General features: G+C 36.2%; 1 protein-coding gene across 1 annotated transcript; it reads left to right on the forward strand.

Annotated features, from left to right (window-relative positions):
• Window positions 1-12,901: 12,901 nt before the first annotated feature.
• On the forward strand, window positions 12,902-27,280 carry LOC307126332 (polyunsaturated fatty acid 5-lipoxygenase-like; the record flags this gene model as incomplete). The annotated part of the gene is made up of 19 exons (XM_079816796.1): window positions 12,902-12,986; window positions 13,315-13,451; window positions 13,858-14,041; window positions 14,155-14,233; window positions 15,442-15,561; window positions 15,663-15,772; window positions 15,945-16,117; window positions 16,286-16,432; window positions 16,551-16,754; window positions 17,011-17,097; window positions 17,408-17,577; window positions 17,727-17,839; window positions 17,989-18,089; window positions 18,198-18,368; window positions 20,770-20,856; window positions 26,221-26,332; window positions 26,428-26,547; window positions 26,634-26,687; window positions 27,180-27,280. 19 exons carry the CDS (start codon window positions 12,902-12,904, stop codon window positions 27,278-27,280), a joined length of 2,355 nt encoding a protein of 784 aa, XP_079672922.1.
• Between the last annotated feature and the right edge of the window lie 354 nt (window positions 27,281-27,634).

Genomic DNA, 27,634 nt, shown 5'->3' on the forward strand with positions numbered 1-27,634 from the left:
ATAGCAATCGAGCTCAGAGGGCGAAGCGTTGAGGCCACAGTGATACATTGTTGTCGAAAAACAATAAGTATAGCCTACTGACGTTGATACGGTCTGTGACTTGGATAGGTATATGGCCAAAATCTTAATCTTACTGTATGACATGGATAGGCTACTCTTTATTCAGGACATGGCCGTAGAACATCGTCTGGCCTGGATTTGTAAAATGTCCTGGGCTAACAAACATGAACAGCAACATCTTCAACAGACAGAGAGTCTGAAATTGAAGCGTTTGATATTTTCCTTTACCGGTCAGAACACGGAAAGGAAGCAGTGCACATATAGGCTACAGTGACGTCGACACAACGCATTTGAAACGAGACCACAAATTCACTTCACATTCATATTTCCTATTTGTGCATGCACAACATGTTAAATAAATGTATACTATTTATTTTATTTAATTAAATAAATAGTAATTAAATATTACTATATGTATTTATTTATTTTTTACTTTTTTACATTTATTTGTATATTTACTTATGTATTTATTTATTTTCAATATTGGCAGCTTTGGAATTCCATAGCCCTATTCGGACGGTAATTGTTTCTCATGTAGACGTCCGTTAAATTAAATTTGCACGCCACCTCAGTGATAAAACTTGTGCATTCAGATGGCGCTATATTCACGGTGGAGGAGCAAGTTGTGTGATCATACGAACCCAGGACTGCGCTGCTCACGTGGTCAATAGCATGATTGTCTGCTGTAAATAAAATGCCGGCTTGGAATAATAGGAAAAAAATTAAATATTTAATTTAATAATAGGAAATTATTACTTATTTAAATCTCCTGTTTAAAAAATAGGAAGTAGGGTGTCATTTTAAAAATGTGGAAATGAGCGGAAATAAGTTACAGAATCTTAGTTACATGAGGTAAACAATTGCTGTCTGAATAGGGCTGTTGTGTGCGAAAAAACACAGACTTGAGCCCTATATGGATGGTAATTGTTTCTCGTGGGGTCGTAAGGTATTTTCATCATTGACAGTGGCTAGTCAGTGATTTTATTGCCGTCTGAATCCAGAATGTCAGTGTTTTTCTCCCACTACCCACGTAAAAATCCCCGGCCCAATGACCTACTGTTTTAAGACAAACACCAAGGTTGTGTGGTAATTTAATTGCCGTTTTTAAGAATATATCACTTCAAAATTCACTGTTTATATCCTTTTTGACCACTGCAGAGCACCGTACGGTGTGCGCTTTGCTGTAATTTGGATACATTTTAAAGATCTAGACTTTTATTACTGAAATGCTGGCAAGTATTTACAAGAATAATAGATTTCATCACCGCTCAAAAATATTAAAAGGAGCCAAGCAGCATTATGTTTACCTCATGTTATTTTTTCCCCAATTCGATGTGGAATAAAATGCCATCCTTTATTATGAGAGAAAATACAAGACAGAAAACCATTTAACTATAATGTGTGTCTATATACCTTCCTTTTTTTAAACAGATTTAAATGATTAAATAATAATTAGAATATTATTTTCCTATTATTAAATTAAATATGCATTTATTCTTATTATACCAAGCATATTGTGACAAGTCTCCCGAGCTCTCGTCAGCGTCGCCCTGGCAACAAACACCGATCACCTGCCAGCACTCAGCACGGACCGGATTGGCACAGCTGCAGGCGATCACCACACCACATAAAGCACCGCACGTGGGAACACCAGTCTGAGCACGAACACTCCATGAAGCAGCGCACTAACCTTTCTCTCTCTCTCAGACAGCAGCCTGTGACACTCCGGCCACCCAGACCCTCTGACGTCACCGCGAGTCACCACTGCACCACCGGGAAGAAGGAAGCACCGCGCACCAAAGACTTCACCTCACTGTTTGTTCACCTGCTCACAATAAACCCACCCTCCGGGGGCTTTTCACTTAGCACTGTGTTGCGTGATTCTTCACCCTGCCACAATATGTACAAAAAAGATCACAAAACTTGCTCCTCCACTGTGAATAAATCTCCATCACCGAAAGCACGTTTTATCACTGAGGTGGCATGCAAATTTATTTTTACGGACTTCCACGTGAGAAACAATTACCGTCCGAATAGGGCTTTGGCATATTCGGACGGGATTAAAAATCGCAAAGTATGTCCATGAAACACCAAATTTCTCAAACACCCCCTGGAAAACTAGTTCCGTCCAAATAGGGCCATTGTTTTGTCTCAAGATGCACATCAGTAATTATTTTGCTAAGGCACGTTTATAAAAGCTACTTAACTCTTTCCCCACCAAACACGCAATTTTCCGTTATTTGTAAGAAAATGCTTCCCCGCCAAACACAGAATTTTCTGTGTTTCCACTGTTATACGCTAGGGGGTGCTATTACTCATCTTTCATTATTAATCTTCTGATCAAAACACAGGCGAAAAAGACTTAATAAAACAAGCAATAGTATGTAAGCAGATGCATATAAAATAACGTGATCAACATTAAACAACATATAAATCAAAACTGCCTGTTACTGAATGATATTTCGACCCAGGGCGAGCTATAGAAGCATTAGGGGTGTTGATGGACTCCATCTGTGTTTGATCATCGCTCTGAATCTGATCTGGATGGAGTCTTTGACAAAAACGTGATTTTATCAGATTGTTGTTCAAAATGTTACTTTGAAAAAATAAAACGTACCCATATTTAAGTGTTGATAAAAAAGGAATGCATGAAACTAGAATACAACTTTTTTTTAAGCAGAGGGTCTGCTCTTTCGTTTGATACATTGCATGCTCAGATAAATATTCAATGAGCCATTACATTTTTGTGAAAATAATCAAAAACGCTGGCGCTGGCTGGGCTAACTTTTAAAAAAGAACACTGGCAGGGAAAGAGTTAAATGTCCTAATTGAACTAAGGCCTAATCCTGGTTTAGTCTCAGCCCTGTGTGTGTAACCAGGCTGTAATATGATTAGTAACTACACTTATTAATGCAAAATTACAGTAATTTTATAATTAAAAGGCCTTTATGATAAAAAAAATCGCCCCTCACCCCTCAGCGTGTTAGTGGCACCAATGCTTATGAACTTATATCAACTTATGACGTCCGCATGGTTTTTACATTCAAAAACATGTTGTATGCTGTTGTGTATGCTTATGTGAGTATAATAAAATAACATTAGGATGTTAACAACATGGAAATGATAAACTAAATTACCCCATAACCAGTATTTTTTCTCCTTTTTGAATTAATTTTAATAGATTATCAAATCACTATAATAATATGAAATATCTATTTTGAGTTACTTTATTTGTACTGAAGTGTTAAATGTATGGGCTAATTGTAGGGAAAATCACAGTCTCAAGAAAAACAAAAACTGCTGACTAAACTTCACAGTAAGTCTTTATTTAAATCATCTCTGTGCTTTGTTTATGATGAGAGGATTTGTAGATAATGGGAAGATTCGTGCAAAACGTAAACTTGCACTAAAATGTATTCAGCATTTTGAGACTGTATAAAACTTGTTTTAATCGATATGGATTCTCATTCCTAGTAAATTAAACATATGACTGGTCATTATTTTCAACAGATATGTCTGTGATAGGCTACAACACTCAATGCTATAAAATTATGCACTCACATGATCCAAATAAAACTACCAGATCACTAAAAAAAAAAAACATTAACGTTGTCTCTTCTTTATCTCTCAGAATAAAATGCTACTGTAAAGCCTAGTGGAAGTCGATGCACGTTGTATTAATATTTATCAGAAATTGCTGCAAATATAGTGAAACTGCCGTCTGTCCTGCTTAATCCAACTTGCTTATTAAACCTGCTTAATAGTTCAAACAGATTGACAGCGCCGAGTTGTTTGGAACTATTAAGAGCTCCATGAACCACGTGACGGCACTTTCTCTATGGCTTTGGGCCTATGTTATTTATGTTACATGTCATGTGCGAATCAGTGGGCGGGGCTACAGAATTTGTCATTCTTCTTCTGTTGAGGCGGTGTTTCACTGCTCTCCGACGTCACAGGGAAGAACATTCACAGATCGATCGTTTTCTGAGCCATCTGTCAATAAAAGCTTTTCATTGACTAACAAGGAAGTTTTCAGCTCTGAAACTTACAGGATTCTTATATTATATTATACTTATATTACCATGACCTTTTATATATTAAAAGTTCATGGGAAAGTTGATTTTTCAATTCATGACCCCTTTAATAAAGATAAACGGAGTTCAACTTTGAGAATGAAATGAAACCAACCTGTTTGTTCCTCAGTTTCTTCACATTTGACTCTGAATGTTTCTTCAATCTTCATGTCTTCAATCTCCTCTTTAATAAACTCCATCTTTATGTCTTCACTCTCCTCTTTAATAAACTCCATCTTTATGTCTTCGCTCTCCTCTTTAATAAACACCATCTTTATGTCTTCACTCTCCTCTTTAATAAACTCCATCTTTATAATAGTGTCACATGGATCTCAGTCACTTCACCAGGAGTTTTTCAGTGTGTTTGTCCTGTTTAAGATGAGAATAATTAAGAGAAAGAAAAATAAATCCAATCTAAATCTCTGAGAGTGTCTCAATCAGCTCTAGTTCAGTAGTTCAGTAGCTGGTAGGGTTGCCAACCGTTCCGTATAAAGCGGAATCGTCCCATATTTAAGGCATCAATGAAGCGTTCCGTATGAAAGCCACAAGGAACGCAGTTTGTCCCGTATATTCAGGCATTGTGAGATGGTGGTCCAGTGGGTTAAACTATGGAACTGATACGCAGAAGGTTGCTGGTTCGATCCCAGCGGTCACCACCAGTGTGTCCTTGAGCAAGGCACTTTACTCCATGTTGCTCCAGGGGGATTGTCCCTGTAATTGTCACTGTAAGACGCTTTGGATAAAAGCGTCTGCCAAATGCATAAATGTAAATGCATACGCTCTAAATTGAGAATTAATCATTCCTTTGAGACAAATAATTGTTTGATTTGCGAACATAGACGTTCACAGAAGGCTTTAAGACCCAGCAGAAACCTATGCCGGTGCCTAATGCCGTTTTTTCCCCTCTATTTAGGGATTTACAGTTAACGGTCGCGTTAACGGCAAATCCCTTTCACTGCTCGCATTTTGATTTCGGCAAATCAGTTTGGGCGGACAACGTGATATTGTTCATGAGTCCAACATTCAGCCATGCAAAAAACATTCACTCTCCCTGAGGGAAATCGTGATTAAAAAGGGAAGTTGTCTTTCACGTTAATGTTGTTAAATAGAGGGGAAAGAACTTGTATTCATACATGGTTGCAACTAAATTTAGTAAAAAAAAAAAATTTGAATTGCCATTATTTAAAAAAAAACCTTTTTTTTTTATTGGCTGAAATTTCAAAGATGTTCAGTTATTATGCTTTCAAAATGTATGCCATCTATGTATCTTCCTGACCAAAAAAAAAAAAACTTTTAAGGTTATCATTTTGAATAGAGGTTGATGATATTTAATATCCCTTGGTGTAAAAAAATAAATATTCAATAATTTGAGCATTGAGCCATTATATCTATTGGGACTGAACCATATAGGGCCTTTAAAATTAAGGTTACAAAATAAAAGTTTATTAAGAATGAGAATATAGAAGGATATTGAGATATATTTAATACTCTTAGAAGTTAGAGGCACAATATGGGTAAAATAGTATTGACGGCACTCAGACAGGAATGTTCAATTGTGTCAACATTATTTGTTGTTCAGAAAATGTGTGACCACTGGTACCAATTTACCCACTGAGCCACACTGAGATCCCTGTGTCTCTGGAAAAGTAAAAAGTGTTTAAGAATTAGAATCTAAAAGGATATTAAGGTATCTTCAAAATGGGTTACAGGCGTGCAAACTTTCCCATTTTGAACTGTCACATTGGCATATAATGCAACAAAGATTACTAAAGATTTCATTAATAGATCTACCAATCTCGGTGTAAAAATAAAATAATGATGCGGCCATCTTTCTAAAGCTTTTTTACACTCATGTGAAAATTGACCCCCATTAAAATGTTAAATGTAATGGATGTATATTTACTTTTTTGTCTTCATTTATGTTTGTCTTTCTTCAGAAATTTTTTTTACAAAATCAAAAATTTGAGCTGGGAAAGTTTCTGAAATTTGGTTGACACGGAATGACCCAATTGTGTTTGTCTGAGAACCTTATATACACACACATTTAACTGCAGATGCTGAAATTACATACACTGTGTGGTACAGTACAAATATTTGGTGTGTCCCTTATTTTCCTAAAAAGAACCATGATTGTCCCTTATTTTCTTTTCCAGAAGTTGGCAACCCTAGTCCCTGGTAAGAGAGTTAAAGGGTTAGTTCACCCAAAAATGAAAATGCTGTCATCATTTACTCACCCTCAAGTTGTTCCAAACCTGTATGGGTTTCTTTGTTCTGCTGAACACAAAATAAGATATTTTGAAGAATGTTTGTAACCAAGCAGAGAGAGCAACCATTGACTACCATAGTATTTAGTATTGATTAGACTGAAAACAGTCAAAACTAACACTACAAATGATAAAAAAAGAAAGCAAATTATACAGACCCTTGATATACTAGTCAGTTTAGTTTTCTAACGATTTGTAGAAATTGAGATAGAAAAGGAAATGGAGCGAATCATTTGCTGTGAATCATTTGATTCAATTGACTCGGAGATTCGAAAGCTCCGGTTCTCTCGTCACTCGCCAGAGACTGAACTCATGTTTGAACTGATTCACGATAAAGAGTGAAATGAGCCGCTCCTTCTGTTACTCGTGAGTTTCATTATGTTACTTTGCTCACACAACGCTGATAAATGTTAGATAAAGCAATACAGTTACATTTAATAATACATAATTAAGTCGCTTTAAATGCTAAAAACACAAACCTTTCTTCAGCCGAACCACAACAGATGCAGGAGCGCGGCGCCGCCTTATGACGTCACACGTGGATATCAAAATAAAAGTCCCGTTCACACACTGCTGCGTCTAAAACCACAGAAGTGCATTGAAATGTAAGTAGAAAATATCTATTTAAAAAGATAACAAAATTCAGAGTTTAATGTATTATTGAAATACATTTAATAACACAATGGTAAGTTAATACAGTTCACATTGACAGTTAAAAAAATTAAAGCACTAACTAACACATTGCATTCACATTTTTGTGTCTTAAAGGTACACTATGTAACCTTTCTCACCACTAGAGGGCGTACATTCAAAACAAGTTTTTGCAGTTTGTGCTTGCTGTTCAGCAGCTCCAGTAATAATGAGAAGATTTATCTTGAACTCTGCCACGGAAACTAGCATGTAACCTTAATCAAACAAAGCGATGGGTTGACTGGTTGTTCTGTGCAGGCTGGCGCCTACTCCAGACCTGGAAGGTCACTAACGTGCCTTATTCCGGGGTGAAAGCGTCAACGCGTGATCTATGGACATGTGCATCTGATTAACTGACAATGTGTGGAAATTTACCATGACTGTTCACTTTCTCTGAGCTAATCAGAATCATCCACCTGGCAGTAATGATGTGCCAAGACCTTGAAAACAGTATAACTGTTGAGAAATTATATTTATGATAGACTGGTAGAGAAGGAGCGCGGCCTACAAACTCCTTGTGAGACTTGAAGCTGCTTCTGCTGATGAAACTGCAAACTATTCTTCAGTATTTTTTCTCTTTAATTAATTGCACCCCTGACTCTTGGTCTTCATTCTTTACTACTGGTCTTGGGTCTAAGGCTGTTACCCCGAACATATCACTGCTGAGGATAAACGATTTGAAGATCACGACAGACATAATAAAATAAAATGATGATTGGTATTTGTTTCATGCGTTAGACCTTCCCAGCAATCAAAGCAGCTTCAACACCGGCAGAGCGCCAGCAGTACGCCAAACCAGGCAGCAAGGTGAGGTTTTATTGCTGCTTTGTTAACAATTATTTTAGTCTATTGTTAATTTGATTTAGAACAGCCTCAATATTATTTTTAGATTTTTCATAATTCCTCCAAAACACTTTCACAAAATACTCTCACCAGCCGCTACAAGAGAAGAAGTGCTGGAACTGCAGAGAGAGACGTCACAACTGTGATGCACACAACAGAAATCAAGTTATATTCATTATTTTTTTTAAAGTTAGGGGGAAATTTCAATATAATACAATTTATTCTGACAGCAAAATCTGTTCTGAGAGGAGGGTTTCTGAGAGGAACATTTATTTTCTGAAGTGATTTTGAAATCAAATGAAGTTATATTGATGATTTTTTTTTTACATTTCAACATATTAAACGTAGTCTTTTGTTGGACACAACAGGTTTATGAATGCTTCGCATTGCAAGTTTATGAAGATGTGTGACGCGTGTTGCTTTTTCGAATGGAGCAGTATTTACAGCCCATCATTGCAACCCTAATAATAATAAAGCATAAAAAATACACAATAGACAGAATGAAGGCATTTTTACAGATGTTAAATACAGATACACATTTATTATATATTTTATACATAATATGTTTTCTTCCCTATTTATTGTAGCCGATGAGAGAGGAGATGCAATGTCCATCAGCATGCTTCCTGCAGACACTGGGTTTGAGTTGTAGTTCAGTAATGGCGGCGGAGAAAAGTTGCGAGTGAAGCCATTCATTCCGTTGTGGCACCGCTGCCGAATATCCAGAAGTTAAAGCCGGAGCAAGAACAATCTTTGCTTTTTTTTGTTGATGGCTATGATGTTGTGTCCCGGGGAAAAGTTTGATTTTCCAGCTCGCTCCGTTAGTGGTGAAGGAGTTGGCTGAAGCCCTGGAAATAGTTTCTCGTGCGGTCGGAAGGCATTGTTATCATTTACAGCGGCTAGTCAGTGATTTTATTGCGGTCCGTCTCCCACCACCCGCGTAAATATCCCCGGCCGAATTACTGCTTTTGATAAACACCAAGGTCGTGTGGTCATTTAATTGCTGTTCAAATCCACATGAGTTTTCAAGAATATATCACTTTAAAATGTACTGTTTATATCCTTTTTGACCACTGCAGAGCACCGTACGGTTGCGCTTCGCTGTAATTTGGATGCATTTCTAGACTTGTATTTCTTTAAATGCTGGCAAGTGTTTACAAGAGCAATATATTTCATCACCGCTCAAAAAAAAGAAAAAGAAGAAAAGCACGTAAACATTTGAATTGGGCCGTTATTTACGGCCTCATTTATTCTCATCATACCAAGCATATGACCACGTGAGCAAAACTCTCCCCTCCACCGTGAATAAATCACAATCCGAATGCACAAGTTTTAGGTTTTATCATTGAGGTGACGTGTGCAATTTATTTTTACGGACTTCCATGTGAGAAACAAAGGCGGAAAAGTTAAAAACCCGTCTTAAAGGGGCTATATGCGTTTTTCTGAAATTTAAACTCGCGACTGACACCTGTGGCCAAAAAACAGAACTGCTCTCATTTTCTGCTCGCTCTCGCAGCGGTGGTGACGTCACATCCGCAGACAGCGCGGGAAAAGACGACCCGCCAGAAAATAGGAAAAATAGGATACAGGCTTATAGGTGCACCCACTGTGAGCGGACAAGGTGTCAGTATGCTCATCAGGAGATGTTTGAGTCATAAATGGCAAAATAAAAAGGCTATTGTTACGTTTATTTTGGGGAAAAAGTTGCATATAGCCCCTTTAAAGCATAAGTTTGGTTTTATCATACACTAAGGCTAGGTGGTGTAACTAGCAGCTAATATGAATTAAATTAGATGAATGACCAGCTACATAAACAACTTCAACCTCTAGCTAGCTGGTTACAATCCTCAGAAAAAAACAAAAACAGCTACTAGCATAAACTGGGTTTGGGTGGTCTAACCAGCTACCAGATACCATGTTTTAAAACACAGCTTGAACTGGTCATGCTGGTTGACCAGTCTGAGCTGGTCAAGCTGGTTTTTCCAACAGGGTTTATAAACACATTTACTTTGTACAGCAATACCACTGCAAGGAATTTCATTTAGAAATACAACTGAAAGATTTTCAGTTTCGTACAAGCCTACACCCACAGTGTCATTCATCGTTTCAAAAGTCAAAATGGCACATGAAAAAGAGAGAAAGAAAGATCGATGTGCGTTTCTCCAGCATGCACTTATGTCTTCCACAGAAACCCACGTGCTTGTGGAATTTAAAGATTAACGGTCATTTCGTTTTACTGGCTGACGAACAAAAATTTGTTTATTGATCTCTTTATTGAATAGTTACTTATAATTGATATGAGATTCGGAGAGATTTGACACGCTTAACTGAAGAGAACATGATGTTAATCGAGAAGTTTTTGTTTATAGACCAAAAGAAGCATTTCCCGCTGTGCAAAATGTACACTTCAGTGGTTAGAAATAAATGTACTCATATCCAATTTAAAGTCCAATAATTGTTATTAGTTTTTTTTTAATGTCTGTGAATAAATTACCCCCAGTTTCACAGACAAGACTTTAAGGGTTAGTTCACCTAAAAATGTAAATTCTGTCATTAATTCCTCTCCCTCATGTCGTTCCAAACCCGTAAGACCTTCGTTCATCTTCAGACACAAATAACGATATTTCTGATGAAGTCTGAGAGTTCTCTAACCCCATATAGACAGTAGGCATGTGCCGGTATCAAATTTTCATGTTGCGATTAATTGCTGAAGCTTTTATCACGGTATACGGTATTATCACGATATTGAAATAAGTTGCAAAAAAAGTGTTGTCATACTATATATAACAGGTTAAATCACTTTCTTATAACAAAAGAACCAAACATTTAAACACAATAAAGCAATACACAAAAATGTATAAAGTAAACAAATATTTAAAACAGATTAAAGTGCAAAAGAATTATAAAGAACAATAGGTAACACTTTACAATGTCTCACTCTCACCAGTTAATGCATTAACATTAACAAAGAATGAATAGCTACATTTTTACAGAAGTTATTCTTCTTTGATAATGTTAGTTTAAAAAAGTAGCTGTTAGTTAGTGTCCATTAAATAATACAGTTACAACTTTTGATTTTAATAATGTTTTATTAAATGCTGAAATGTACATTTAACTAAGATTAATACATGCTTTAGAAGTATTTTTCATTGTCAGTTTGTTAATGAATGAACTAATGTTAAATAATGGAGCCTTGTAAAGTGTGTGATTGAACAACAGTCAGAACATATTCAAACAATATCTAGGGCATGTAATTTAGTCCAGATTAAAATATAAAATGCAAGTTTGAAAATGAATAGCCTTAAGTCTTTAAGTTTTATGTATTAGGTTATGTGATTACTGGAGAAACGGCTGCATTTCTGCTGTTCCGTCAGCGCCCTCTGCTGTCGAAGAATATATGTGCACTTCAGCGCGTCTCCTCATTCCGCCATGTGCTCGGCTCATGCATGGTCTATTTACATCTGTGCACGTTCCTCTTTGACGTGTTGTTCATTTTAAACGGTTGATGGGTAAAGTATTCTTAAAATTCATTCAAAAAATCTGAATAATTCGTAATAAATAATTATTCACGGTATTTTGAAGTGCCCACGATAACAATATTGTGCATGTTCATTATTGCGGTATATCGTATTACCGTTTACCGGCACATGTCTAATAGACAGCAATTCAATTAACACTTTCAAAGTCCAGAAAGGAAGTAAAATCATGATTAAAATAGTCCATGTGACTCCAGTGGTTCAACCTTAATTTTATGAAGCGACGAGAATACTTTTTGGGTGCAAAAACAAACAAAAATAATGACTTTATTCAATAATTTCATTCTGGCCTGTGCTAGTGTCCTACACAGTTTCTGTTGTAAATACAACACGCATGTGACGTGGTGCTCATGTGAACAGTCTCGGCTGCTGTAGCTCCAAAGCGTTTGGGTTTGGGTTTTTGCACACAAAAAGTATTCTCATCGCTTTATAAAATTAAAGTTGAACCACTGGAGTCACATGGACTATTTTACTTTCTGGCCCTTGAAAGTGTTCATTAAATTGCCGTCAACGTAGGGGCCCGAGAGCTCTCCGATTTCATCAAAAATATCTTCATTTGTGTTCCGAAGATGAACGAAGGTCTTACTAGTTTGGAACGACATGAACGCAAAATCGTTAATGACAGAATTACAATTTTTGGGTGAACTATCCCTTTAAGCTAGCCCCAGACTAAAATGCATGTTTGAGCTGTTTTAACTGAAAGTAACATGAAATATGTCAGTGTCATTGTGCATCTCAAGATGCACACCAGTGATGTTTGTTTCTAAGGCACTTTATAAAGCTGCTTAATTAAACTAAGGTCTAATCCTGGTTTAATCTAAGCCCTGTCTGTGAAACCAGACCTTCATGTTTTAAAAACCATAGATTGTGTTGGTCATTGTTATTTGGTGCTGTAGAAATGTAAAATGTGGGTACCCCGTGAAAATACACATACATAAAATTACATATTAATGAACAAAATCTTATTTAATCTTAAAATGGTTGATGTGCTCAGATTATTTTTATTAATTAAACAAATAAAAACAAGATATGGTTTGCATAATACTGATTTATAAGTGTCCATACAAATCCATCTTCCATGCTTCCTGGGTCGCGGGTGTGCTGGATGATTACTTGTGTACAGCAGGATAGTGATATCGGAATATATAAAAAAATAACATTCTGGGAACCAAATATTTTTAGTGGAGGTGTCATACTTAGGGGGAAGGGGGTATGGGCCGGCACAACCTAAAGGCAGAGAAGGCAATTGCCTAGGGCCTCAAGCTTTAAGGCGGCGCCTCTATAACTGTAACTGCCCCATACACTAGTTTCACCAATCAAGACGGACAGAAAAAACTAGGCTATATCCACTGGATATAAAAGAGTTGTCACTGTAGGTTTTATCCTCAGAATGCATGAAGAGATTGATGATCCAGCTTTTCTACAAACTTACATGATGGCGACAAAACGAGAACATCTTTTGGAGGCTGCTATGCCAACAGCTAAGCTCGCACGCAGAGAAATTGCAGATCATCATGCAGGTATGCGAGTTGTCTATTTTTTGCCTTATTCTGCCCATCAGTAGCAATGACATTTTGAGATAATCATAATTAGTTTACAATGACATTGCTGGTACAAAAAGAACATTGCATGACACATAAAACCTTTTAAACACAATGTTACAGCAGCCAGAGAATTTTAATGTTAAAAAGTAAAGGACCAAGAGCCCAACTAAAGCAACCACTGGTCACTATACATATACATATAGGATGTGAAGCAAATAAGAGAGTCGGAAGCGAACTTATAAAGTTGTTTAAGAATTAAACTGAGGATCCAGAGATTGTAGATATTATTTGTCTTTTCATGCAGGCAAAACGCTGACCTACAAGCTGTTGTTATCTACTAATGGTGAGGAAATCGAGGATTTTTACCTGACACTGGAGTCGAAGAGTCAGAGCAGTGACAAAATCTCGGTGAAAAAACCCTATTTAGGTGGTTTTAGAAAGGTAAGAACTTTAAAGACGTAATTATTTTAATAATTTCTCAGAAATAATAAATTTGCTTTTTGTCTTGTTTGTGCACTCATATATAAGAGAACAGAAAATAATAATAAGCAACTGTTCAGAACCATTTTTTTCCTTTTCTTTAGCTCTGAACTCGAACTCCTCTGTGGGAATGGTTTAATGTGTGGAAAATACCTGTTGCTGTAGATACTCATTTATTTACATTGAGATAAAATTACAATGACATGAAAATAAATTAAAATTAAGTTAGATAAAGTTGCTAATAGTTCACCGTTATAATTCAGCCGTGTGGCAAAAGTAGGATGAATCCCTCTTGACCAAAGCCTGTGCGAGTGATGTTTGTTTCTTTTCCTATATAACGTGTGTCTAATAAAATATGTTGTTACAGGAGATCTCCTTTGACATCTGTGTGGAGAAGGACCTTGGAGACATTGTCCAGGTGAAACTTGAAATGGACAATTCTCAGTGGTTTTGTGGGCATATGAGAGTGAAATCCCCCTCTGGAAAGTGCTTTGAGTTCCCCTGTTATCGCTGGTTAGACCAAACTGAAGTGATTATAAGAGAAGGCAGTGGTACGTGACAGACTCACTTTTTTCATTATTCAGTTATTAGAAGTATTATTATTATTATTATTATTATTATTATTATATGTGTGTAATATGTATTTCTTTGTGTGTTTATTTAGCTCGACTGCCTCAGGATGACACTGATTCGCTTAAAAAGCAAAGACAAGAAGAACTGGAATCTAGACAGGAAATATTCAGGTTTGATGAAACGGTTACAGTCTTTAACAATATTGATTTGTGTGTGTGTGTGTGTGTGGGCATGTGTGTGGGCATGTGGGCAGGTATTACAAAAAGAGGGTGAAATATGAGGACGTTCCCCATGTCCTCACTTTTCAAAATGCTTATAAATCACACAGTACAAGGTTTTTTTCACAGAAAGTGAACTGCACAGTCTCCTGTGATGGGTAGGGGCAGGGGCAGTGTAAGGGGATAGAAAATACGGTTTGTACGGTATAAAAACCATTACGCCTATGGAATGTCCTCACATTTCACAAAAACAAACATGAGTGTGTGTGTATGTGTGTGTGTGTGTGTGTGTGTGTGTGTGTGTGTGTGTGTGTGTGTGTGTGTGTGTGTGTGTATTTACATAGTGCTAAAACCTTTACCAAGTTTCATACCATTCTCTGATGAAGTGTAACATTCTAAGAATTAAAAAACTTATTTTAGGCATTTGCCAATGTTTGGATATTCTACTGATAAATAGTTCACTGATAAATAGGCTCATTAGTTGCCATTCCTCAAACTCAGACCTTCATTTGAGGTAGAAAGTGGTGCGTTAGGCTTAGACGAAGAAGATTTCTATAAATCTCAATGGAAGTACAGTACTTGACCTGGATCTTAGCTTCTTGGGCACTCGGTTCTGGAAACGTTTTTTTTTTTTCTTCCTTTTAGCCGGTTACCTGAGCTGTAAATGCCATGTGACTAATCACTCTTGAAAAGTAAGAGAATGGTTTTCTGGCAACGCTGACACTTTTTGGAGCGCTTCCAAAAACAGGTTACTGTTAAAACATAATTGCCCGGTTTCACAGACAAGGCTTGAGCTAGTCCCAGACTAAAATGCATATTTGAGCCATCTTAACTGAAAATAACTTGCACTAACTAAAACATATTTCAGTGCTATTGTTTTGTCTCAAGATGCACACCAGTAATGTTTTTTTCTAAGGTGACTTAAATATCCAAATTTACCCAAGGCCTAGTCCTGGTTTAAGCTAAGCCCGGTCTGTGAAACCAATATTTTATGGATTGATTGATTGCAATTTGTATGTTAAAAAAAAGGAAAAAGCTAGGCAACCAACATACAAATGTCTTGTTTATAATCGCCTCTACGCATTAAACTGGGCTATAAGGAAAAATAAACACTTCACCTTGGTGTAACTAAGTAAATGTTGTCATTTTTTTATTTGAAGATGGATCCAGTGGCACCGGGGCTTCCCTCAGAGCATAGATGCCAAACTAGATGAACTTCCTTTAGACGTTCGGTTTGATGAGGAAAAAGACTCAAACTTTACTGGAGATTTCAGGAGAGCGTAAGTTTGGGCGGAACGTGTCATGACCACAGTCCTTGTTGAATTTTTCTCATGCAAATAGTGTTCATGTCTATAAATATAGTGTATGTATTCTGTTTCAGGTTTGTGAGTTCCTCCTTGGACTCTTTTAAAGGTTACTTTGAGTCCTGGAAAGAAATAGCAGATTTTGAAAAGATATTTGGAAATTATAACCTCAAGAACACTCTACTAGGTTTGGATTATTTCTTCCTTTGTCAAGAATGTTTTGTTGTTATTGTAATAGTTTTTCTTCATCTAAACAAAAACTATGTGGGAATGTGGGAAACCAACCATGTGGGGGCACTTTTTTCACACCTGTAAAGCCTTTGACAATGACTGAGTGTTTCTCTTTGAAAACTGGACAGAGAACGTGATACAGGACTGGAATACGGATTACATGTTTGGCTATCAGTTTTTGAATGGCTGCAATCCGGTCATGATCAAGAAGTGCAAGGAACTTCCGGACAAATTTCCCGTCACACATAAGATGGTGGAGGGCTGTCTGCAGAGAGGTCTCACACTTCAAGAGGAATTAAAGGTTGGTCAATGATCAAATCCAAGACTTGCTTACTGTATTGTGACATCGTTCACATCTTTTAGTTTATGTAAATGACTCAATGGTTTTTTTTACTTACAAACCAAATGTTCCAAACTATACACTAATAAAATATCCAATAAAAGTGTACACTAATAAATATCTTTACAGGCAGGAAACATCTACATAGCGGATTATGAAATATTAGAGGGAGTGCCACCCAATAAGACACACCCAGACACCCCGTACTATTTGACTGCACCCATCTGCCTACTATACAACAACAGATTGAACCAAATAGTGCCAATTGCCATCCAGGTATGTGTCCCATAAAGAATCGGTATCAATTAAGTAAAAAGGAAAGTGATTTTGCTGTGAATCTACTCATTGATGTTAATGTCTGTGCTTGACCAAAATGTCTGCTTTGCTGAAACAGCTCAGTCAACACTCAGGGGAAACTAGCCCAATTTTTCTCCCAAACGATGATGAGCATGATTGGATGCTTGCCAAGATGTGGGTAAAATCTTCCGACTTTAACATACACCAGTTGGTCACCCATCTTCTCAAGACACATCTGATATCAGAGGTTTTTGAAATGGCCATGTACAGACAGCTTTCTGCAGTCCATCCTGTATACAAGGTACTTTCCATTCACAGTCATGATATTTAGATTCAGTGCGAAGCTGAACAGTGCTGAAGATTGTGATTTCATATATGTCAATTTATTAAAGGACAGCTGGTTCTGATATCTTGCCTTTTTTTCAACAACCATTTAATGTTAACCAAAATCCTTCATTGCATGGCATGGAAACCACTTTTCGTGTTTGAGGTTATGCTTTTTGAATACATATTAAGATTTAATGCATACGTTTAAATGGATTCTTTTCTTTTTACAGTTACTGATACCTCATGTTCGTTTCACAATTGCAATCAACGCAGAGGGCCGTGAAAGGCTCATCAATGAAGACGGCGTCTTCAGCAAGGTAGCTTTACACCTAATGTAATATATCCACAGATAAACAGCATTTTGTTAGGATCCAAATAAATTCTATTCATATCTGGAAAGCCGTAATTTCTAACCTTATTAGGCTTAGGGATGTCTTCTGTTTTGTAGGCTTCATTGTATTTAGTTAACTGGTGTTTTCTCTAAAATACCGTAGTGTGTAGTTTCTAAATATCTGCCAGAATAAAACTTCATACATAACCTCCTAGATGATCATCACTTCAGTAAGATCAATATGTGCTTACAGCCTAGTTTCGGCCAAAGATTAACTGAATTATCTGTATCTAAAGATCAGTAGCGTAAGTGGACCTGGGATTGAGGAAGTGATGAAAAGGGCCATGGAGACTTTCACCTACAAGTCCCTGTGTTTCCCTGAGGCCATAAAAGCTCGAGGAATGGAAGATGCACCCAAGTACCATTATAGAGACGATGGCATGAAGGTCTGGGAGGCAATAAACTTGTAAGTGGTTGGGGAACAACCGTTGGGATCCTGTACTAGCAGTGTAAATGTACAAATTAGCCCACATACGTGACAATGAAAATGTTTTTAAATGTTTGAAATGTGGCATCCAGAGTTTTTTATTCATCATCTCAATGATCTTCCTGCAGTTTTGTTTCTGATGTGGTCAATATCTACTATGACAGCGATGAGACGGTTCAAAAAGATGTGGAGATTCAAAAATTTGTTAAGGATGTTTCCTTTGGCATGAATCACTCTGACAGTGAGTACAGGTTCAACTTTAGCAGAATGTCAGTGAATGTTTGTCTGTGCAAGCATGAATGATTGTGTTCTTGGATGTTCTATATGCATCTTTGTATCGAGTCTCCTTTAGATTAACACAAGGTTAATGCATATTGCCACTGTTTACAGATTTCCCAAAGTCTCTGAAAACTCAAGTGGAGTTAGCCGAGTACCTGACTGCTGTGATATTCACAGCTTCAGCACAACATTCAGCTCTCAACTTTGGACAGGTGAGATAACACACTTTCATCTCACCTGAGAGAGCATTAAAATGTGTTTGGGAAAATTCTGGATAATATCTATACACTAATATCTGTGAGTGAACTTTTGCATTCCAGTTTGAGTGGTATGGCTGGATCCCAAACAGTCCTTCCACCATGCGCAAGCCGCCTCCCCAACAGAAGGGCCAAGTGGACCTGGAATATATCATGGACAGTCTGCCGGACCGGGATTGTTCCAGTGAGGTTCTAGGCACAGTTTGGGGCCTCACTCGGTTCCAGCGCGATGAGGTTTGACATCTCATTTTGTTATACTGTCCACCTAAAATTATAGAGCACATGGCAGAAATCTTGACCAAATCAAATAAAAAAAGAATGATCCTGTTAGTAGCTGAGGGGTTTAGGGCATCAAGGTATCGGTTTAAAAAAAACAAAAGGCCAAAGATTATGTTTTAAATTGTATGTAGCCCTTTTTTACTGACAAAACACACTATTCCCCATCCTGACCAAATGCTGTCCTTCAAACGTGTCAGCTGAGTGCTATGAACACATATATAGTGAATAGACTTTACAAAATTTAACCATGGTACTACAACGAATAAAACAAACAAATAATAAAAATAAAATAAAACAGGATTATTATAATTATTCCATAGTAACCAGAAATGTACCATAGTTTTGCTTCAATCCATAGTTTAATTGGAATTTGTGTGGTTATACAAATGGTAATCAATACGGCAAAAACATGGTTTTACTATCTAATAGAACCATGGTTAATTTTTATAAGGGTCTATCTGTGCTATAGCCTACATTATGTGCAAAATAAGATACTATGCAAAAGGACAGTTTAAATCCGTACATTCAAATATTAAAAAACACAAACTCAGTTTTAACACATAAGAGGAATGTTCTGCAGGAACATACACACTTTCGCTCTGGACACAGTACCTGTTACTGTTATTTCTTTATCCTCTAGAAACGTCTTACATTTATATTCAATTACATGCTGTTATCCCTTTACAGTTACTACTCTCATAAAATACTTGAATTACATGTTGACTTTTAAACCTAAATATAGTGTCCAACAGCAGATATTTCAGCTAAATTGATGCTTTTTGCACTGAATATTAACGGTCTCCCCCTTGACTGCGTTCTGTCTGTTTGACGCACATACGCCCGTCCGCCCGCCGCTCGTTCAGTGAAGTTTGAAGCTTTAATGCAGACTGTCAGGACACGCTTTCATACAAAATGGAAATACTCGCATGAATTAGTAACATTTACAGATGAGGATATACAGTAACTGCTGTTCTCTATAGATCAGTGGATATAACATGTAAAATTAACATTTTGCGCTGAGGACACAGACACACACATTTGTCATCACAGGGTGTGTTAAACGCTAATGCATTCGCTTAAAGCTTAAAATAAACAATTCTCATGTTTTGGGCACTTGGATCATGTACCTTTCCTGCATCAGCTCACTCTGTTTCCACTCCACTATTTTTAGATGCATTTTGTCCATAGAAATGTGTTATTCAGGGCTGTAATTTGGCGTGACTGGTGGAAGTTGGTGGCAGACCAATAAAAATCATTGACAACGATTCTCATAATGGATTAGTCAATCCATTATGAGAATCGTTGTTGATTATTTTTATTATCGACTTTATCGGCTAGTTGTTGCAGCCCTAAATTGCTGTAGATAGTTTGCTTGCTACGGTCTGTGTGTTCTGCATCTCTGCCTACGTACATGTATTTTCAGCCAGGTAGTGTAATCAATCTGATTAACTGACTCTTTGCTAAATCCCACTTGTCCCTATCTAGTCGGCGTGTTTGGGGATTAACAGAATATATGTTATTAATTTAATGGGGTTACAAGTTTGTGAGCTCTGCTCTGTTATCATCAGTATAAATTGTAATAATAATAACTCATCTGTGCTGCGCACATTCACACCTCTCTAGCCGGGTTTTGGCTCTAATTATTATTCTTTTGTCTTCATTATAATTTCTGACAACTTTCTATTTTAATCCCTCATTTGTTTGATCAAACTTCTCACTTCACCTTCTTTGAAACTGTATCAAATCCCCTTCTTACAAAGATAAACATTTCATTGAGCTTTACCATTCACAATTATTCATAAAACACAATCGCTCCTGATAGCATCCGGCTAGCAAGCATATTAGCTTAGCACAGCATCAAAACACAACAAATTATGAACCATGTTTTTGCTCCAAACTCACGTTATAACGCTCGTATTCTCTCTACCTCAACTTAAAAACTTTGTGAAATAAAATAAAATTGGCATAGAAACTCATTATTTTAAATCTTGGCTTAAAAGTAAGTTGTATAGCTTATAAAATGAAGCTGAAAATGGTTTGATGACCTTAAAACATACATTGCCAGTACTTATGGATCATATCATTTTTTTACTGTGCCGTAATCACTATCATATGAGGCTTTTCTCTTACTGTAAAAAGCATTTGCATAGCAAAAATAAATGAATCAATAAAATGCTTTGCAGTGTCACATTCCAAGAATATCACATTATGAGCACGTTTCTCTGAAAACGTGTTTGTGAAAATCCCCAATTCTTTCCCGGGGTGTTTTATAAGCGTGTCTGAGTGAGGGTCAGTTTTCCATGTAAAAAGAATGAAAAATGTTGTTCTCCTCTCTGAAGAGTTTACTTTTTCCCAGCTGTTCTTAGGCATGTATCCAGATATGCACTTCACAGAGCAACCAATGAAGGAAGCCATAAAGACTTTCCGCAAGAAACTAGACGAGGTGACCCAAAGCATCAAACTTCGGAATGAAGGATTGACCATGGATTATTGTTATTTGTCCCCAGACAAAATCCCCAACAGTGTTGCAATTTAAGAAAACATTAACCATAGAGTTACGTCAAATGGATGCTTGACATAGAGAAGAGCTGGAGTCCTACTTAAAATAAAAGTTTTAGTAAAACAGCATTGTGCCTTTTGGGGCAATTTTCAGAAGTTATATTTGATTAACTGTTCTTGCATTTAACTCTGCTGCTGGAAAGTAAGGGATATTACTTTGTAAAGCCATCTGTGCAGTACGTATCTTGATTGTTGGCTTGTGCTATAATCCATTTGTTATTTTCTTTTTATTATTTTCTGTATTCATATAAACTTGCATAATCTTATATCCATTCTATATTCATTTACACATCTTTTGATTTATTTATTACCTAAATGATACATTGCTTGTAGTCCATTTTAGATGATAATTTTACGTGTATTGAAATGACTTTCACCCTACAGTTACACTGATTATATTACATCTGTACTGATTTTACACTGATTATCGTTTATACATATTTTGTTGTTGTTGACTTGCTGTGTGACTTCCAGTAGATGCTGTGGCAGGAATAACGTTCCAGCTTAACTTCTTGATACTGGGAACCACATCTTTGGTGTATTTCTTGTTGTAACTTGAACAAAGTAAACATATTTGGTAACACTTTATAATAACTATACGCTATGAATCATTAGTTAAGCATTAGTAAATAGTTAATTCATCATTTATAAAGCATTAATATACATTAATAAGCAGTTTATAAATACTTTATTCTTGATTTATAAGCATATCTATAATGTGTTCAATAATTGTATTGTCATGTATCATTAGCAATCGATTTATCATTTCTAAATTAAGTATTACATTATTTACAAACCAGTTATTTAGGAGTTGTCAGTGGTTGATAAGATCATTTAGAAAGTGTAAGTAAATGATTAATAAACTATTTAAATGTACATTTATACATATTATTTAAACATACAGTAATAGTTAACAAGTGTGTTAATACATGCTTTAACAACATTAATATTCATATTGTAATTCATGACTAATTCAGGTAGTTAATGAAAATAAACATTTAGTAGTTAATGTTTCCTCTAAGCTGTGCACGTGTGTGCGTGACAGACACAGACGCGAAAGGTGGGGAGAAATCCATTTGATTGTAGTTTAAATGAGAAATAATTGCAGTGCTCTGTTCAGCCGCTATAGTATTGCTGCAGTGTTAGATCCGGTGAATGCGGTTTACAGGTTTCATAGAAAGAGAATGATGTCACATGTGAGCGGCTCTCAATTTGAGAGTCCAAATAGCTCAATATGAGAGGCAACGTGAAACGCACAGACGTGAAATAAAACCTCATGTTTTAAAGAAGAGTGGCTTGATTAAGTGGTGGAAATAACGGAGGATGGCCACTGTCAGGGCCGGAGTGGGACCCATTTTCAGCCCGGGAGTCTATGCCCAAGACCAGACCCCCATCCCACATCAAACCATGGTGGAACCGGATCTGTTCTTACTATCCGGTTATTAATTTTTGACATGTTTCAACAAGAAATAGGAATAATATAAATATGGCCAAATAACAAATAAAGTTTTCTGCTACAAAGAGTCACATTACGAGCAAAATTACATTAGTTACATTACGAAAAAAATGGTTTGCATTCAAACAAAAATGCTGTATTGCATTGTATTGAAACATTTCTGCTACAAAACACAATAGTAGCTTTATTGGAGAAAATTACATTCCAAATTGAAAACTGCAAAGCACTCATCAATAACTAAGTAGAAAATGAATATGCATCTCAAAAGAAAGAAAGAAAGACCTTCTACCATTCTTTACAAGTTTTGGTTTACACTCAGAACTGAAAATGGCAAAGCCTTACAGCATCAACAACCTCCTAAGCAGTGCACTAAACCCTCCTCTCAGAACAGATTCTGTCAGAATATATTTTATTATATTGAAATTTCCTCCTAACTTTAAAAATCATTAATATAACTTGATTTGTGGTCAAACTCACTTCAGAAAATACATTTTCCTGTCAGAAACCCTCCTCTCAGAACAGATTCTGTAAGAATATATTTTATTACGTTGAAATTTTCCCATAACTTTAATTAAAAAAAAAAAAAAAAAAAATCATAAAATCACTGTAAAAAATGTGGAGTAGGATTTACTTGAAAAAAGCTTGGAAACAATTTTCACTCTGAAAAGGCCAGTAAAATCTATACATAATTATTAGTAGCTTTAATTAGAAATGTTTAAGTTAAGTTTACTTGGGAATTCCCAGTACATTTTAATGACTCTTTGATGGTAAATTTTACTTAAGTAATGCTTATAAATATAATGTGATTTATTGCATGTCTTTTACATAAGAATCCTAGTTATCTTTTTTAGTTATCCTCAAATATTATTTAAACATTACTTAATATAATTTGTGATATATTTCTACTGATGTTTTCAACAAAAAAACACACTGACAGACATTTCCTTGAGTTTTATTTGAATTAAATTCTTGAAAAAAAAAAAAAAACTTTTTAGAACGATCTTACTTGCTGAACAAATGAGCAAGTTAGCTTAAGTTCAGGGAGTAAATGAAGCCCATGAGCAGAAGGCACGCATTTGTGAGATTCTTACAACAGCACCTCAGTCCCCTCAATGAGGTCAGCTATGTTAGCATCTTCCTCTCCTGCAGTGCTGCCCAGTAAAATGATCTTCATCACATGATTGGTGAAGCTATCTTTAATCATGTCTCTGCTGTCATCCTGTCAAATACACAAATAAGTGCAAAGTAGTTACAATCATGTACAGTAAGTTGTATGTTCTCTTTAATTTTATGTGACAAAAGTCCCACACAGAGATGACAGACTAAATCAAGAAGAACTGTCTGCAAGACACTTAAAATACTACCTGCAAAGCTACTGTACTGTAAAAAGTTTTAGGCATTTTGCAGACATTGCCACAGTAGTTTTTGATTTAGGCCGTCTCAATTAGTATCTCTTTCTTCGTGTTATAATAGACAGACTAAATGATGGTGAGATCAGACCTTCTGTGGAGCACCAACTGTTGTCAGACTCCCTGTGCATACAAAAATCTCCCTAGATTATTACAAACAATGGCAAAATTAATATTTAGGAATTTAAAATGATATTTCATACACTCAAAAAAAAAATTGTGCTATAGCACTACAAGTGGTTCTTGGCTTGTAATAATAGGGGAACTACTTTTGGTGCTATATAGCATAGGGGTGGGGGAAAATTTCGATTCTTAGATGCATCGCGATGCGGACGATTCTGAATCGATTAACAAATTTAAAAAAAATCGATTTTCTAAATGTTGATAGCGTAATGTTGACGGAACGCAAAAGGCGCGACTCTGAAGCGCGCACCCGGACCGCCTGTGGCGTCAGCACAGAACAGAGACGCATGATAACTGAGCCACATCAGACCCTCTGCATTAAAAGCTAGCGTATATATGGAAGCACATTGGCTTCTATAAGTCAAAGGGGAAAATAACCTTGACAAGAGCCACACTATATGCAAGTTGTGTCAAACTAAACTAAAATATTTTCGAAACACGCAAAACCATATCACACGTTTCCAACGTTTGGCTGAACCGGTAACGCTAGACGCTGCCAAACAGAGGACCACAAACTCAATCGCTAATTTGATGGTCAAGGATTTGCGTCCGTATTCTCTGCAGATATTAATTTAGTGTTCAGATGTTCGTTGCATAAAATATTTTTTTATTGTGGTATAGAGCAAAAAATGGTCTGTGGTAGACTTTATTAGTGTATAAGAGCAGCTTCCCAGCTAACACAGTACGTTGTGACGACGTCGTCAGTTAGTCGTCATTTGGTCAGTGTGACGTTACTTTATGACAACGTTGTGAGGACGTCGTGATAAAGTTCCATTTTTTAGAATCTTGACTAACGTTCCAGAAACGCAGTGGGCACGTCCTCAAAAGACGTCGCTAGTTTATCCCATGGAAAACGTAGAGACGTGGTCAACTGGTCTAAGCATTGTATTAGACAAAAGCCTTTATTAACTTTTGAATGTATACCATAAAATTAATTCTCTTCTCTTTTTCAGTATCAATTACCATCTCATTATTGTAAGTAAGCAAGCAGTATATCAAGCAGTCATCCTGTTTAATCACGTATTGTTGAAAACAATGCATTTTAAAACATACAGATATATCTCACTCATATTCATGTTACGATTTTTTCTCCCCTTTCCTTGTGTCAACAGCAGCTAACTACACCCCAAAGGCTCTTTTAAGAGCCCTAGCACTGATCATCTTTGGATTTGTAAGTATATGTTTGACTAACAATCGGACATATTTTTTGAAATCTTCTATTTAATGGCATTTAAAAGTTCTCCAGCACATCTATCAATTCAGACTCATGTAATATCTGATACTGAAATATTCATATAGTCACTAAACAGATAATTTCTCTTTTCCTTGTCTGCAAACAGACATCCTTGATTTCTTTAATTGTAGATCATCTGCGATTGCTGCCTGTTCTGAGTATTTTCTTTTATTTCAAGGCAAGTAATTTCCTTAGTTTCACTTAAATGTGTTCTCCATAATGTAAACAAACCTTCCCACTTGATAACTAGATTGTTTTTATATATTTGCAATTTAATTTCATGTGAATTGTTCAATATATAGCAAAGTAACATTTTACCAATTAATATCGATTGCAAGTGCCTAAAAGTAACAAGCTTTTCAACTAAACATCGAAATAAATCTAAATAATATAACTAAATTAACTATTTAAACTAAATTACTGATCGAATTATTGATCTAAAGCCCACACTGTCACTGTATGATAATTGAAATGAACTGATGACATCAGCGTTTTTTCCAGAATGGCTATACAGCTAAATAAAATTATGCTGCATTATTTTCTTGTTTAACACTGTAAAGCTGCTTTGAAACAATCTACATTGTTAAAAGCGCAGTCACCATGAAAATCAAAATTGACAATTCTTTCTTTTATGGAACATAACAGTGCATTTTTTTAATTATTCATGCACTTTTTTTGTAAAGCCCTTTTAATCTTTTTACAAAATTATTTTCATGCCCTCCTTGTAAGGACAACTCTTCTCTTTTTTTCCTCATCTTTCTCTTTTCAAATTTAACCCATTGTTCTCCCAACGAATGTCAGTTCCATTTAGCATGTTTTGAGTACAATTCTCAATTATTAACATTTACATTTAACTTTTTACTTGAGTTAGATTTTCAGTTACTCTTGCTTTCATATTTCAGTTTGAATTTATTTTCTACTTCTACAATATTTATTTCATAATTTAATTGTACTATTTTATTGCAGGTACAATATTGTTACTGGCCACCAATTAATGTGACCAAAAAAATTAAAAGACTTGAACTTCCTGATAAAACAAATTGGACCAGGCACAGGGTCAGAGTGTTTGCAGAAACAGGTATTTCATTTTACTTTAAAGGATCATTCAAACAAAATGTTAGTGCAACTACTGTTACTGAATGCTAAATTATACTCACTGTATTTGTACTTCAGGTGATTATGAAACCGCTAAAAAGTGGTCCAAAAGAGCAGCTGTGCAGTCTTCTGTGGAGAGCTCTGATGACATTCCCAAGAGGACAAAACGTCCAGTGTATCTCAGCAGCTCTGATGAAGGTATGAAGAATGTGAAATAAGTTTACAAGTAAACAATTAAAGTAATTCTAAAATAACTTTAATTCTTTTTTTTCCTTTTTTTACAGATACTTCAGTACCTCACCCCAAAAAGAAGAGCCGGGTGAACTGTACAAAAACTGGTAGGCCTTTCTTAGTTTTAATTCTTTTACTTTATCACTTGTGCACATTTTCACCTCCAACAAGACTTAAATGGTGTGTCTACAAGATGGAATACATTTTCAAAATGGTAATAACTTTTGTTATTTAACTTAATTGTAACACTTTTTTGACATTTCACGGATAGTTCACTATTAACATACCACTCTATTCCGAGATGTCTCCTCTTTAATATTTTCTTCAAGAGAGAGGAGTTCCTCCATAGTTCCACACACATCAAGGTTCATCTCCTCCACTCGCTGACTAGTCCCATCACCCAGGGCACGAGCATAGAGTTCATACAGGGCTGCTGTTGAGCTCCTCATCGCCTTCATCTCACTCTCTATGCTGATGATTCTCTGAGTGAGTAGGCTCAGGAGGTGATCTGGGAGAATCAATATTGATTCATTCAAATAAAGGTAAAAACTAAGTTTCAAATTATGTTTTGCCTTTACCATTCTTCTGGGTTTCTCTAGGAGGCGCAGGTCTTAATGTTGCATCAAGACTTGATGTTGAACCTTCAGGTCTTGAAGGCGTTAGTGTGGTTGGTTTAAATGCTGGGGGAAATGGCAGCTGAGGTTCCACTGTAAATTAGAAGTTAATTACTAAAAAATAGGAGCAAACGCATAGCTATAAAATAAACCGTTATTGGTATCACTCAACTAATGAAATTGTGGTATTCTGAAAACCCCAAAACACTTTAAATATAACATACCACATAAGCTTTATGGATTCTGATTTTTAAGCATTCAGATTCCAATATTATGAATGCATGGATGAACTTTATTTTTAATGAATATCCAGCTCACGTGGGGAAGACACGTATGTTCCTTTAACCACAGAGTCATTTGTAAACAAGAGACTGGATTTGCAGACAGGATGAGAATACATGAAAGAATGAAGCAACACACTAATCTGAGTAAAACATTTT

The sequence above is a fragment of the Gobio gobio genome (genome assembly GCF_949357685.1).
Source record: "Gobio gobio genome assembly, chromosome: 5".
Taxonomy (NCBI): Eukaryota; Metazoa; Chordata; class Actinopteri; order Cypriniformes; family Gobionidae; genus Gobio; species Gobio gobio.